The sequence below is a fragment of the Biomphalaria glabrata genome, chromosome 10 (genome assembly GCF_947242115.1).
Source record: "Biomphalaria glabrata chromosome 10, xgBioGlab47.1, whole genome shotgun sequence".
Lineage (NCBI taxonomy): Eukaryota > Metazoa > Mollusca > Gastropoda > Planorbidae > Biomphalaria > Biomphalaria glabrata.
Genome location: NC_074720.1, coordinates 4,125,904 through 4,140,607, shown reverse-complemented (window position 1 = coordinate 4,140,607; position 14,704 = coordinate 4,125,904). Strand labels below are relative to the sequence as shown.

Below are 14,704 nucleotides of genomic sequence, written 5' to 3'. Positions count from 1 at the left end.
CCGAAACAGAGGACCCGACCACGGCTTGAGATTCACCATGAGACAGAAGGAAGTCTTCAAAGTTATGCTTCATCTATTGAATACAGAGAATCTGATGAATTACAGGAATGGGAATCAAGTTTGGAGTAGGCCAGAAAAAGCTCAGTTATTAAGAGTAACAAATGAGCTAAAACAAATTCCACTTATCTTATTCATGGTAAACCAGTAACATAAAGTAAAAACTCAAAATACCTAGGTGTTATAATAATAAGGCCTGTCTTTGAGTTATAATAAATGAAACACTATTATGGAATCCCCATATTGGTGAAATCATTTTTAAAAATCAAAGCATTAGGGTTTATTAAAAGAAATGTCTACAAATCAAATAAGAACATACAACTAAAATGATATTTAACCTTGGTTAGGCCAATAATAGAATATGCATCCTCTGTTTGGGACCCCTCAACTCAAGAAAACATTAAGAAACTAGAGCAGACACAAAATAGAGCAGTGAGATTCATAACAAACGAATATTCACACTTTATTAGAGTAACACCTTTAGTAAAATCACTAAATTTAGAAAGCCTTCAGGACAGAAGACTCAAAAGTAAAGTAGCAATTATACATAAAACACTGAATCATAATCTTCAAATACAAAAACAAAATCCAATAAAATACTCCCTGAAAAGAGACAAAGATAAAGGCACATTCCTCGTTCCATATGCTAGGACAAATTTGTACAAATACTCCTTCTTCCATAGTGCTATTAGAGCATGGAATGGGTTGCCTGAGTCAGCCAGGAAAACCAGTGACTTGCCAAAAATTAAGTCATTGACTAAATACATGACGCGTACGACGCAATCATCATCTTTTTCGAAGTAACGTCTGTATTTTATAAGACAATATAAGACAAAACGCAACAGGATAAGACAACAATGTTCCGATAAACAGAAAATCGGAACGTGACTCGTGCCAATGTGAGGAGACACTAGTTACTGCCACCCCGTCAATGAGCCTGTAGATTATGCCAATAGCCAATTAGTCCAGACAGCTCTGAAACAAAGATGAACCCTGGGAAGATATGGAATGACGCAGGTCACCACAAATATAGGATTCGTTTTTTTTTATCCATAAAATAAAAGTATCTAGCATCGAAAAAGATGCGGAAAGTTGCACAAATGAAAAAAAAAAAGTCTTGAAGTAAAGATTTTATTTATGTCCAAGATCATCCTACTGACGTCACGGAAGTAATATTGACAAGAGACCCTAACACTTTGACAAAAAAACAGACAAGAAACAAAAAACCTGCCCTTGGTGTCAAGGAAGTAGAATCGATTTCTTCCACAGTAAACTGGTCGTCCCATGTGACACTTTTTGGTCCAAAACATTCGGCATGAAAACAAAAAAATCTAATTATAAACCGCGTCGATTATATCTATATATTCTATCATCCGTGCATAAGTTTAGATTGTCCTTTATAAAAGCCTGAACCACCGCTCTGAGGATAAAAGAAATGAACAAGTGTTGAATTATTTTCACGCGTTAGGGAAAAAGTGGAACCTAGTTCTGTCGGGGGGGGGGGGGGGGTTTACATCTAAATAAATAAAAACAAACAAACGAAACGTCCAGAACACGTGACATTTTAGACGACAACCATGGCATCACTTGCCTACCTAATAAACACACAGCACAGAATCAGAATCTCAATCATGGCATCGCTTGCATATCTACTTTACACCTTAGAAGTTTCTCCAATACACAGCAAAGAACCAGAGTCTCAATCAAGGCATCGCTTGCATATCTACTTTACACCTTAGAAGTTTCTCCAATACACAGCAAAGAATCAGAATCTCAATCATGGCATCGCTTGCATATCTACTTTACACCTAAGAAGCTTCTCCAATACACAGCAAAGTATCAGAATCTCAATCATGGCATCACTTGCCTATCTACTTTACACCTTAGAAGCTTCTCCAATACACAGCAAAGAATCAGAATACCAATCATGGCATCACTTGCCTATCTACTTTACACCTTAGAAGCTTCTCCAATACACAGCAAAGAATCAGAATCCCAATCATGGCATCGCTTGCATATCTACTTTACACCTTAGAAGCTTCTCCTATACACAGCAAAGAATCAGAGTCTCAATCATGGCATCGCTTGCATACCTACTTTACACCTTAGAAACTTCTCCAATACACAGCAAAGAATCAGAGTCTCAATCATGGCATCGCTTGCATATCTACTTTACACCTTAGAAGCTTCTCCAATACACAGCAAAGAATCAGAATACCAATCATGGCATCGCTTGCAAATCTACTTTACACATTAGAGGCTTCTCCAATACACAGGAAAGAACCAGAATCTTCTGTTGGAAAAATCCCAGCTTATCTTAAATTCCGATAGCTATTTTTAGTTGTAATAGAAAATTAAATGTTCTTCTCGACATATAAACCTGTTATTTATACAATGAAAACAATTTTGACCTTGACACCTATTATTAAATGACAATTAGCTCTAATTTCAAAATCTTAATAATTACACTATTAGACTTAAAAGAGGGAAAAAAAACGGATGTGTTTAAGAAAGGGACACAATGGATTCTCCTTCTAATAAAAATACAATGAAGCTGTTGACACTGGTATCGTGTGGTTAATACGAATCAAGGATTCCAGACCTATAGTCTAGTGACACAATAACCGAATGTTTCCAGGGAGTCGTGACATTAACACCTTATGATATCTAAAGTCTTGAATTTCAAACAAATGATTCAGACATAAATAAACACACAATCACACAATGTCAAGCATAGAAACACATTATAGATTTATTTCAATAAAAGATCACAATGAATCAAAAACGTATGGCGCCCAGAGTGTCAACATTTTTTGTCCCCTTTAAATCTCCACTATCTAAACAATACTTTCTATAATCTTCTGGATTATCGTTCTTACGTAACTTAAATTTCTCCCTCCCCCCCCCCCTTTTGGACGTTTATGAGCTATTTTTAGATTTTCTATGCACTGTCAATGTGTATTGCGGAAGGATCTGTGCAGAAAGCGTTGATTGGCTGACCATGACACGTTTTATCACGTGACATAGCTCTAGGTTTCAGTGTGTCGTGTCTTATGGGATAGATGGCTTTAGCTATAAGGACTCAAGAGATTAGAAACAATATCATCACGCAATCTGTGATCAATGACTTTAAACATTGTAGCTGATATAGTAAACATTCTAGCTGATATAGTAAACATTCTGGCTGATATAGTAAACATTCTGGCTGATATAGTAAACATTCTGGCTGATATAGTAAACATTCTGGCTGATATAGTAAACATTCTAGCTGATCAGGCAAAAGAGCGAGTCATCCGGGCTACTCTTGAATCTTGACTTCCTAAACGACCAGCTTACCATTTGGTAGAACAAAATAATGGCTTAGAGTGGTTTGTTTTAATGTCAGTCAAGCAGGGCAGTACAAATGTAGGTCTATATGTATGTTGAAACAGTTTGTATTATGGAAGGGGTAAGCCAAGAGGTAGAAAATAGAATAAGAGTTTTAAAAAAAAGACAACATACGAGGCTCAGTGCCGTCTTAATGTTTCGAACAAGCAACAGATTTGATCTCAGTGATAACCCGTTCGTGCAAGCAGGCGACAAAAGCGAAATATGCTAATGTGACCTCGTGTCAGCCTGGCAAGTCGTACGCACAAAGTGGCACACCGACGTCTCCCTCCCCCCATCCCCTCCCCCCTAATTTTCTCTCCAAGGATCTGTTTAAATGACAATTTACTGTTGCATAACCAGACCTTGCCACGCTCCAGAAACTCTTGTCAAAAGACATGAAAAGACGACTTGAAAACAACAAAACAAAAGAGTTGCAGACATAGTTTGAATTCGTAATAATAGATTTACGTTGGTTGGACGGATTTGCAATTCAAGTACCGCAACTCTAATTTTTGATGATGTTTCATAAATAATGCCTTTGATGATTTCAATAAATCATATAGTGTAGTCACAGGCAAACTAATTAGTATAGCACTACATTATAAAGCAATTTTTTGACTACGTATGGAGTACTTAGTACCTCAGATTTAGCCTCACAGACGTACATAGCAGTTGCTGGTCTAATTAACGTTTCGGCTTCTTCTTCTTCTTCTAGCCAGCTTTATTGCTGCTGAGCTGTGAGCTCTTTCGCAGACTGTGCCAAGGAAAAAAAAAGTGTGCTGTTTTCTTCAGTGGTTCAGCACTGCCGTACAGGGGTGTTGGTTATGGACGTATCGGCTTAATTTGCACTACTTTGTATTTAAGGGCTAAATGAAATATATGCAGATCTAACATCACATATATACCAAGTCCAATTACGTATTTGAATGTTGTTTAACCTGGTTATTAAAGATTGCTGCTAGTGTCTGAAAGTCTTGCTTTACGGATCGGATCAAACAGGAACGGTTCTAATAAGATCGGCACAGATCTGATCGGAGTCATAAAAAAAAAAGGTATCGAACCGAGACCAATCATTATGGAAGACCTCAACACTGACCTGCGACGTCACAGCCTGAGGATCGCGGAGACTTATTAAAGTTCGTTTCCAAGTCGTACAGACCTGTGAGGTGGTAACAGGGCCGGTCTTAGACCACTGCAACCTATGCGGTCGCACTGGGCCCAGCGCTTTCATAGGCCCCGCGCTAATTCTATGTGTAATTATTAATTGTAAAATATATACGAAGAATTCTTTGAAATGTCCTGCACTTATTAAAATCTCCTGAAAACTCATACAAATCTCCTGAAAAATAGACAAAATTGTCTTTGAGTGTGTTATATCAATACGGAAAACGCCAATCCTACGCGCGATAAAAAAAAAAAGGCGTTGTCAGCTTTCATGTAATACAATGTAATAATCGTACGAATTTCCCCTTTAACCGAATGTTTCTAATACAAAATCTTAATTTTCACTTATTATCTTTATCCCCCCCCCAGACTAGGCCCCGCGCAATCAGTTTCGCATAGGGCACCGCAATTGCTACGACCGGCCCTGGGTGGTAACGAGATATTGGTCTAAGCTGCCCACAGGTGGCGACGTTGCAAGAATGGTCTCAAACGAACCCACGAACATTCGCGTTATAAGCGCAACACTCGATCAACTTCAATGCCAGTTTCTGGAATTTGCAGACTTCCAACGTTTGATCCACTTTTTCCCTTCTACTCATGAAGAGAGTTTCATCTTAACTCTTTCTCTCCGTAATTATTTACCACATTCTGGTGGAATCAACGCTGGTATCGTCAGTTAGGAGAGAAAGAGTTAAGTAGGTATTAAAAAAAACAAAAACAGGACCAATACAATACTAGCGTACAGCAAGAATATAAAGTGGCAGGCAAGCAATACTGATCCGATACGCTTGTTTGTCAATGATCAATTACTTGAGTCTTAGCTTGGAAAATTAAATCGAATACAGACAAAACAGTCATTTCGAGGTATCGATACATAAAAGAGTATTGAGCCAGTAGGTGGGACCAAACATTTGGTTAAGACGTAGCGATGGAGTCAAAACACTCAACATCACCCCCCCCCCCCCCAGGCGAACGTACTTGACTTTGCAATTGACTTAATGAAGTAACGAACACGCCAGGGGAATGGGGAGGGGGGGGGGCTGGAGCATGCCGGGACAGGTAACACACAATGCCATGTCAAATGTTCGGGTCACGCCCAAAAACAATAAAATAAAATAAAAAAAAAGAATAACCATTTATTATCCCAAGGTCCCACTTACGAGATCTCAATGTTGAGCATGGAACGGGTTGCCTGAATCAGCCAGAAAAAAGCCAATGACTTAACAGTGATAAAGTTTCTAATTAATACCCACACAACTAGATCAACACCTAGACACCACTAGGTTGCATTGTTGTTTTTGAAGGAACGTCTGTAATTTATAAGATAAGATAATTTGTGACCTAAAACAGGACGCTGTGTTCAGATTATACCAAACCAATATTTTTAACCATATAATTATTATTATTTTGTTGTGGAAGTTTGATGGTTCTACAAAAGCTAAAAGAGTGTATACAGTAAGTTAGCTTGTTAGCTTGTGTAATGGATTTCTGAGTTTTAACATTTAACGCATGTTTTTGAACGTTACAAAATAAAAGAAAATTAATGTCAAAAGTGTTTCTGACCAAGTGTAGACAACTGTTTTGTTTCATTAAAACAAAATAAGAATTCAGTTTATCAAAAATGCATACAAATTACACTTTGTAATATTTTTTTAAAAAGTTTTTTTTTGTGTGTTTTAAGGTGGTAAAACTGAAACGGGTATTTGGGTTGGACAATAGAAGAAGAAGAACAACTTTTTTAATTCTTTTTTTTTAAACTAGAACTTAGAGAGAAAATGTATCATGCAAACAAAGGGGTAAAATAAAGCATTAGAAGGTGCGCAACTTTAAAAAACACTCTCGCCAGTTACATGTCAGCTAGCTAATACTCGCTCAACACACTATTACTGCAGCCACTCTTCGTGAAAATATGTCCCTAGAGTACAACCATGTTATATGAAACGCTCCAGAAATTCAGCAGAATTACAGACAGTTTGACTTTGTAACAATAGATTTACGAGGAGTGGAAGGAATCCTATGTCTTAGATGAGTTCAATAATCAGTCACTCTTTCGTGAAAATATGGCCCCAGGGTACAACCATGTTATATCAACCTCTCTACATAATTGTCCCAAAACAGTGACTGTATGGCTAATTCGGAATGAAATTTTTAAAACTATTTCGTCCACAACTCAAACTTGCAAGGATCAACTGACTAAGTAACAGGCATGTTTAAGCTGCACCCATGTAAACCTACGATATACAACGGAATCGTTTTGCATTCAAATATTTATTTCGTGTTTTATTTTTGTTTGTTTTGGACGAACTGTGAAGGTGTGTTTGAATCACTCACTCACTCACTCACCACCGTTAGACTTGAGATGAGAAACACTACCGTTTTATAAGGTCGCATCTAATGAGGTCAGAAACTAATATTTGCTAGAGAGTTTTCAGTACTAACTTGTACTAAGTTTGCTAACTCATTGTGAATGCGTTCTTCTTTTTTTTTTTTTTTAATATTTTAATGGCTGTAGCAGTGGCGTAGTCGAGAGGTGGTGGCAAGGAAAACTATCGTCAGCAATGAACCGTGACCTCAGTTCTGAAAGAAACGCAAGTCAAGCGAAAAGTAATTGTTTGTAACCCCCAAAACAGGGCGCCACTTTGACAAGTGGCGCACATCCCCTTCTTCACCTTCACCTATCCCTTAGTCTGGGGACCATTGGGTCACCACGCGAGATCAGTCGAACGCCTTTCTCCATTCCTGTCTTTGGCCTTGGATAGAACCTCTTTCAATGACAGGCCCTTCCACTCTTTTATGTTGTGTTGACATCGCTTTCTCTGACTGACTCTTCTTTTTCCTGGTAATGTTCCCTGAAGAAAGGTCTTTGCGAGCCATAGAGTTTTAGTTTGCGGTTTGTTTCTACACTAGTTAGTAGGTCATCGTGGAATCCAATCGCTGCAGTAACCCTATTTCTAATCTCTACATTTGTGATGCGGTCTTTGAATGTGATACCTAAGATCCTTCTGTAGCATCTCAATTCCATGGCTAGGATCCTTCTGTAGCATCTCAATTCCATGGCTAGGATCCTTCTGTAGCATCTCAATTCCATGGCTAGGATCCTTCTGTAGAATCTCAATTCCATGGCTAGGATCCTTCTGTAGCATCTCAATTCCAATGCTAGGATCCCTCTGTAGCATCTCAATTCCATGGCTAGGATCCTTCTGTAGCATTTCAATTCCATGGCTAGGATCCTTCTGTAGCATCTCAATTCCATGGCTAGGATCCTTCTGTAGCATCTCAATTCCAATGCTAGGATCCTTCTGTAGCCTCTCAATTCCTCTCTAGCTCTGCAGTCTGTGTCCAGGACTCGCAAGCAGAGATTGGTTATAGACGACATCCACAACCTCTACGCCATTGGTGCCCACAATTCTCCCAAAAAGATGCGACGCCGTGTCAAACGTGAAGGCCTTGTTATCACTTTCCTCTTTTCGGCTTCCATTTTATGTCTGACATTGGTACACGTCTTGTCTATGGATATATGTCCCGCGAATCTAGTCGAGACCATTAGTTACGGAAGGCCTGAACACTGGCCTGCAACGTCACAAAATGTGGGCAGTTTAGGCCTATAGCTCGTTGCCACGCCGTACAGACATATGACGTGACTACGAGTTACTGATCTCCACTGCCCACAGGTTGCGACGTTGCAGGTCCGTGTTCAGGCCTTCTGTAACTATTGGTCTCGGTCTAGTACGAAGTTTGGTCACCATTGCAACTCCAATACAATCATTGCCCAACGCACCACCTACGCTTGCGAGACGTCACCCCTAAAGGTTGGAAAGAGACTCAGCAGCGATGGCTGAGATGGACTGTAGGAATAACAGACCGAGATCGTGTCATCCATAATTTATTAGGTGGAATGGTTTCCACAGAACAGGACTCTACAGTCACAAGAGTAACGAGCTACAGTGGTTCTACCACTGAAGGAGTCCAACCGAGACCATTTGTTATAGAATGGTCTGAACACTGACCTGCATCGCCGCAACCTGTGGGCACCGGAGACCATTAACGGGGTAGTTCCGGATCTCTTCAACAGTCACGTGGGTGTGTTGTTTACATTAATGACCTCATTGATTTCAGTGTAATTTAAAAGTGAAAATAGTCTAGATCTAGACATCTTGAAGTAATAAAAAGTATGTTACAATAATAATAATTCACTAATTTTTATGATTATTTAGTAGATCAACTAGATCTAGGCTAGCACTAAATCTAGATCTACATCTTATCATAGGAAGATATTGCCATTAAAGAGATGTATAAGACCACAGTCACGTGGTCAGGGGTCAGAGATTCGGAGCAACCTCTTTCGTTGCCAAGTCGCACAGACCTGTGACGAGGCATTACGCGATTGGCTGAAGCTGCCCGCAGGTTGCGACGTTGCATGTCGCTGTGACGAGGAATTAAGCGATTGGCTGAAGCTGCCCGCAGGTTGCGACGTTGCATGCCAGTGTTCAGGCCTGCTATGACGCTTGGTCTCGGTCCAACGCAGACATTGCCTACAACAGACTTTGTGATTGTACAAAATTTTGCTAAAACATGCTCATCACTACCTTACAACGCAGCTGTTTAAAACATAATAATTAGAGAACCATTCTCCGGAATGTAGACACTTATGTTAGTGTTTTTATCGCCACCTGGTCACGCTAAACTTAGCTTACTGCCGCCTTCCAGCTACAACGGGACTACTGGATTTCAAATCGTTACAATCTGATTCTCAAAGGCGGCTCAAGCCAAGTGTACGGATTCTTCAAACTGTGACCGAAGTCCCGACCCGCTCGACAAGTTTAACGACACACCAAAAAAACTTCTGGCCTGCCTTGTTCGTGACATGTCCTATGTCCGTGACACATCTTCTTTAAACACACAGGGGCGCCGAGAGTTTGATTAGGAGAGAAATGTATATTGAATAGAAGGTACATAAAGGTTTCGTTCTGTATCCTCGTGGTGCGGTTTGTCTAACAAATACACGAGTAAAACTTCATGCTAATGAACACACTCTCACTCTGAACAAAGTTCCTCGGAATAAGAGTCAACTTGAAAGCATCTTCATATCTTCTCAAACATAGTTCTTTTTTGTTATTTCTCAAGCCAATGTGCAGGGGGGAAAAACAAATGCTTAGGATTAGTAACAAAGTTAAAAATTTAAAAAAATTGACTGGAATTAAAATCGCTAAAGTTAGTAGGAAACAGAAAATAAGTGAAAATCTAACGAGTCAGTAGAAATCTTTGAGGCGCGGTGGCTAATTGATAAAGCGCTTGGCTTCAGAACCGGAGGGTCCCGGGCTCGAATCCTGGCGAAGACTGGGATTTTTAATTTCGGCATCTTTAGGGCGCCCCTTAGTCGCCACCCCCCACACCCATGTGGATCTATCCAGTGCCACTTTTTCCCAGCTGTTAGTCTCGATTTTGAAGAGCTCCATGTCACGTTTGCATATATTAATATTTATGCCTACAGGAATGTATTTCATATATTGCCTAAAGAAATGTGTTTCTCAATAATCATACAGAAGATATGGCATTATTATTTCAAGAGGTTATTATTGCAACCTCCATCCAAAAACTCTTCCCCCTTTTCTTTTAGAAGTTCTGGACCCGCCTTTGCTTCACTAAGGGTAAGGTGTGATTACGAATATGACAGCAATATTTAAATTCAAAATAACAAGACCTACTTTTGAACAAACTTTCCCATCTATATATTATGTCGGTTGCTAAAAATACAATTTACCACATGCAAAAGCAAATAGTGTTGCCGTAAGAAAGTCATGATTCGTTTTGGATTGAGTCATCTAGCTTCCCAACTTTGGTCACCCAAAAAGGCAAGACGATGTAAGATTGGGGGGGGGGGGTGTGGAGACTAAATGGAGAAATGGCTTTCTGTTAGTAGTGTTAGCCAAAGTGTTAAGGTGATTGAAATTGAAACAAAAAAAGTCACCAGTCAAAATGTTCGACATATCTGGAGTGACATGATGTCACTGAAAACTACACCCCTGGTTTGAACTGCAGTTGTTCGTTGGTCATGACACTCTTATCATGTTGACTCAATCAGACAACCTTTACAATTTAAAAGTCACACAACCTTTACAATTTAAATCCTCTTTCCAACACATCGTAAAGTCTCAATAAAAAGTCGATATCGGCCAGACCAACCCATAACCACTTGTGTGCTCCACCCTGAGTTATTCTCAGCGGCGTTCAGACAACCAAACAGCGCTACTTCTGCGCTCCACCCGTAGACGTTCTCGCCGGCAACCGTGTGCTCCCACTCCTCAAGTTCAAGGGTCGCAACCAATTTACTCACCTAGATAATCTGTGTTGAATCTGTCAAATGAGGGCCCACCGTTGCGGGCCCCTCCCCTCCTGTACCTGTCATCATCGTCTCGCCTCATATCGTCCCTGCAGAGCAAACAAAAAAACAAAACACTCTCAATACAGTACTTTCAATAAACGTATCATAAAACACTACCCCTAGACCATCGTGCACTCAGCGAACACAAATAGGGCTTGAACTCTTCTACCCACAATAGTACACCCTAGAGCCGTGACCACGCCAGTATCCTACATAGTTACCTTTGCCCCATATATGTATGTTAATGTATTCACGCATTCTAAAATTTGCTTTAAAAAAAAACAGAATAATAAATAAGATACACACACAAAAAATATGCAAGACGAATGCCACCAACTAGGGATGTTTGATAATGAAAATAAATATAGCCATTGTAACGAATGTAGCAATATAGTCAATATACCTGAAAAGGTACTTATGGACATTCGATACTTTTTAAAAGCAAAATGGCTGCGTCGAGAAAAAAAAAAGAGGGGGGGGGGTAATTTACATTCGAAATCAAGTTAACTTGCAAGTACAAAACTACCCTAAAGTGTGTCTTTGTTACATCATTTAAGTGTTAATTGCATTACAAGTTCACAGAAATATTTGAAGGTAAGAAAACAGTAACTACGTCAGATCAATTTTATTGTGAGGGTAAGATTAGCTGTCTTTAATATGGCATAATCTGTCGCCTCAACATCGGACACAACAGAATGAGACGAGCTAAAGGTCGGGAGTAGCGTAACTTGGCGTTCTGGGGCATCACTAGAGACTGCCGACCACGTCCTTCAAAGCTGCATACATTATTTAGAGGCCCGAACAAGACTCTGCCCCGAAACCTTCCTATAGAAGAGAACTGCCTGGTCCATCTCAGATATAGCTGCATACATTATCTAGAGCCCCGAACAAGACTCTGCCCCGAAACCTTCCTATAGAAGAGAACTGCCTGGTCGATCTCAGATATAGCTGCATACATTATCTAGAGGCCCGAACGAGACTCTGCCCCGAAACCTTCCTATAGAAGAGAACTGCCTGGTCGATATCAGATATAGCTGCATACATTATCTAGAGGCCAGAACAAGACTCTGCCCCGAAACCTTCCTATAGAAGAGACCCGCCTGGTCCATCTCAGATATAGCTGCATACATTATCTAGAGGCCCGAACAAGACTCTGCCCCGGAACCTTCCTATAGAAGAGAACTGCCTGGTCCATCTCAGATATAGGATTACGGATCTGAAATCCTCCAACATGAAAAATGAGAACGAAGAAGAAAATTCACCTAGCAGTTTGCACGCCATAGATATCAGGTTTCAGAAACTCATAACCATTATATTTATTGTCAGAATAACAAAGTATGGGAATAGCACCACTATATATCTAAAATTATACTGTGGGCCGATAGTTTTTGTAACCCGTAAAGACATATTGCTGTTTTAGTTGTCCAAAGCTTAATATTAAAACTTCTCTTTTCAAATATATAGAAAGTATTATTGGGTTAGGGCGGTTAGGGTTACAGAAAACGTTTCAAGACCAACGCCCAGTGTTCTAAAAACATAGCACTGAAGCCCAGTGCACTCAATCATGGTTTCAAAAATCATTCAGTGCATTTTTTTGTGTTGTTGTTACTTCATAATCACAAAAGTGAAAGATTTGTGTGTGATTAAAAAAAGAGTTATTAACTTTCTCTCCTAATCGACGATACCATCGTTAATTTGATTTGACCTAATTAAATTAAATTGATATTAATTTTTTTTTTAAACTTGACTTTGAATTATATAAATAGAGCGAAGCATTTCCCTTTAATTCCACACCAAATACAACATTTTCTGATAACAAACAACAAAGCTATTGAAGACCAATCATAACAGGGGTAGTAAAATAGTAATACGCAAAATAAAGAATTCCTTTAAAATGTTGAAAAATAATTACGGAGAGAAAGAGTTAAGGGACTTGGTAACCTCAGATAATCATCTGTACAGATAGTTAGAAAAACACAAGATTTATGGTGAAAACAAAACGGTTCCTTCTAAACCATCTCCCCCCCCCCTCCCCCAAATACATCTCCCTAATGACACTGACCAGTATTACATTGACATACGACAAAAGACAATTCTTGGGAAGCAAGTCAACAAACAGAAAAGGTCGTAATGACAACATCAAATACTGACTATATAATAAATACCGAGCCTCCAACTTAAACGTGTTAACACCAAGCTCCTAAACTATTGCGGGGCCACGTTGGCCCTCTCCAGGCCACATTGAAACCAATCATCTAGAATTAATAGGAAGCGATGGTGTGAAGAAGGCAACAGATATTCTTTCCTACCAAAAAAAAAGTATCGTGGACGACCTTCGAACCCTTAATGATGGATATTTGTGTGTGTGTTAACAAAAAAAAGGAGAGAGGGGTCAACTTGACCAAGCGCGGGACAGTGTAAATATTCCGCAGTGTGAGCGGTCGCCCCCCACCTCCGTTACGTTGATGTGATAACAAGGGATTTAAAATCAGTGAACATTGATACTGACCATTGGGAAGAAATAGCCCTAGACCGCACTAGTTGGAGAGAGACGGTGACCAAGAAGGCTATGGACAGCGAGAAAATATGGGTCTCGGCTCTTGAAGAAAGGCGTGCCACACGGGAAAATGGCCAGCTCCTCTACCACCAAAGCAAAAGCCACCTTGACATGTAATATATGTGGGACGGGAGTGTCTCTCCAAAATAGGGCTCCCACAGTCATACGAAAAAGTGTTTTGAGATGAACCATAGTCGTTTCACGACTGAAGGAGGCCAATGAATGTGCATATTTTACAACTAACTCCACCAAACATGTATATCTACGCCAAGTAACCAAAAAAAAAATACAACAGATCTGCGGGGGGACAGGACAGTCATCAAAACACGTCTACCTAAAGGAGAATCGTCTGGTCATTGAGATGCCAGTATAATGAGTCACAGTGTCAACAACAACAACAACAGGCACACCACGCGGCGTGGATCAATGAGGGTAATCAGTTGTGATAGTCCAGACCATCAATGAACTCCCCCCACCGCCACCTCCGTCACTTTCGTCTGGAGCCGTGTTCCCACGTACTTTTAATATGGATTCAATGTTGACAAAACCTGGAGGTGTTAAGTTTCTTTGACAACGGTAAGGAACGGATGAATGGGGGGGGGGGGGGGGGGGAGCCGGCGTCTTAAAGAAATAGAGAATACTCTGAGGGACAGGAGAAGTAAAGAGAGATGGGACGTTGAAGAGAGATGTTGAACGATGAATATAGAGAGATGTCTAACGATGAATATAGAGAGATGTCGAACGATGAATAAGGAGTGATTTGAACGATGAATAAAGAGAGATGTTGAACGATGAATATAGAGAGATGTCGAACGATGAATATAGAGAGATGTCGAACGATGAATATAGAGAGATGTTGAACGATGAATAAGGAGTGATTTGAACGATGAATAAAGAGAGATGTTGAACGTTGAATATAAAAAGATATTTTGATAGTCTAGCTTCGGTCTATGTGTCGACCAGCCACCCACGGCAGCCCCTACATCAGTGCCAGCCTTAGGTTATCGGTGGCCTAGGCGTGAATTTGGTGGCCCAAAATAAACTGCATTAGTCCACTTTACAGGTGGCCGCTTTAAATTTGTAGCTATAAATATAAAACCTTCTAATTACATCAGCACTTGGCTAGCACAGTGGTTGACTGTTAGCTTGGGGAGGTTTAAGCCCCGATTTCGAAT

General features: G+C 40.0%; 1 protein-coding gene across 11 annotated transcripts in view; it reads right to left on the bottom strand.

Moving 5' to 3' along the window:
* The window catches only part of LOC106067622 (epidermal growth factor receptor kinase substrate 8-like protein 1), a 103,347-nt gene that overhangs the window by 52,876 nt on the left and 35,767 nt on the right, over positions 1-14,704 (bottom strand). For all 11 annotated transcript variants that reach the window (XM_056044815.1, XM_056044817.1, XM_056044824.1 and 8 more), the window contains one exon: positions 10,925-11,019. In XM_056044815.1, the coding sequence (XP_055900790.1) occupies positions 10,925-11,019 (95 nt within the window). The remainder of the gene's footprint in view (positions 1-10,924; positions 11,020-14,704) is intronic.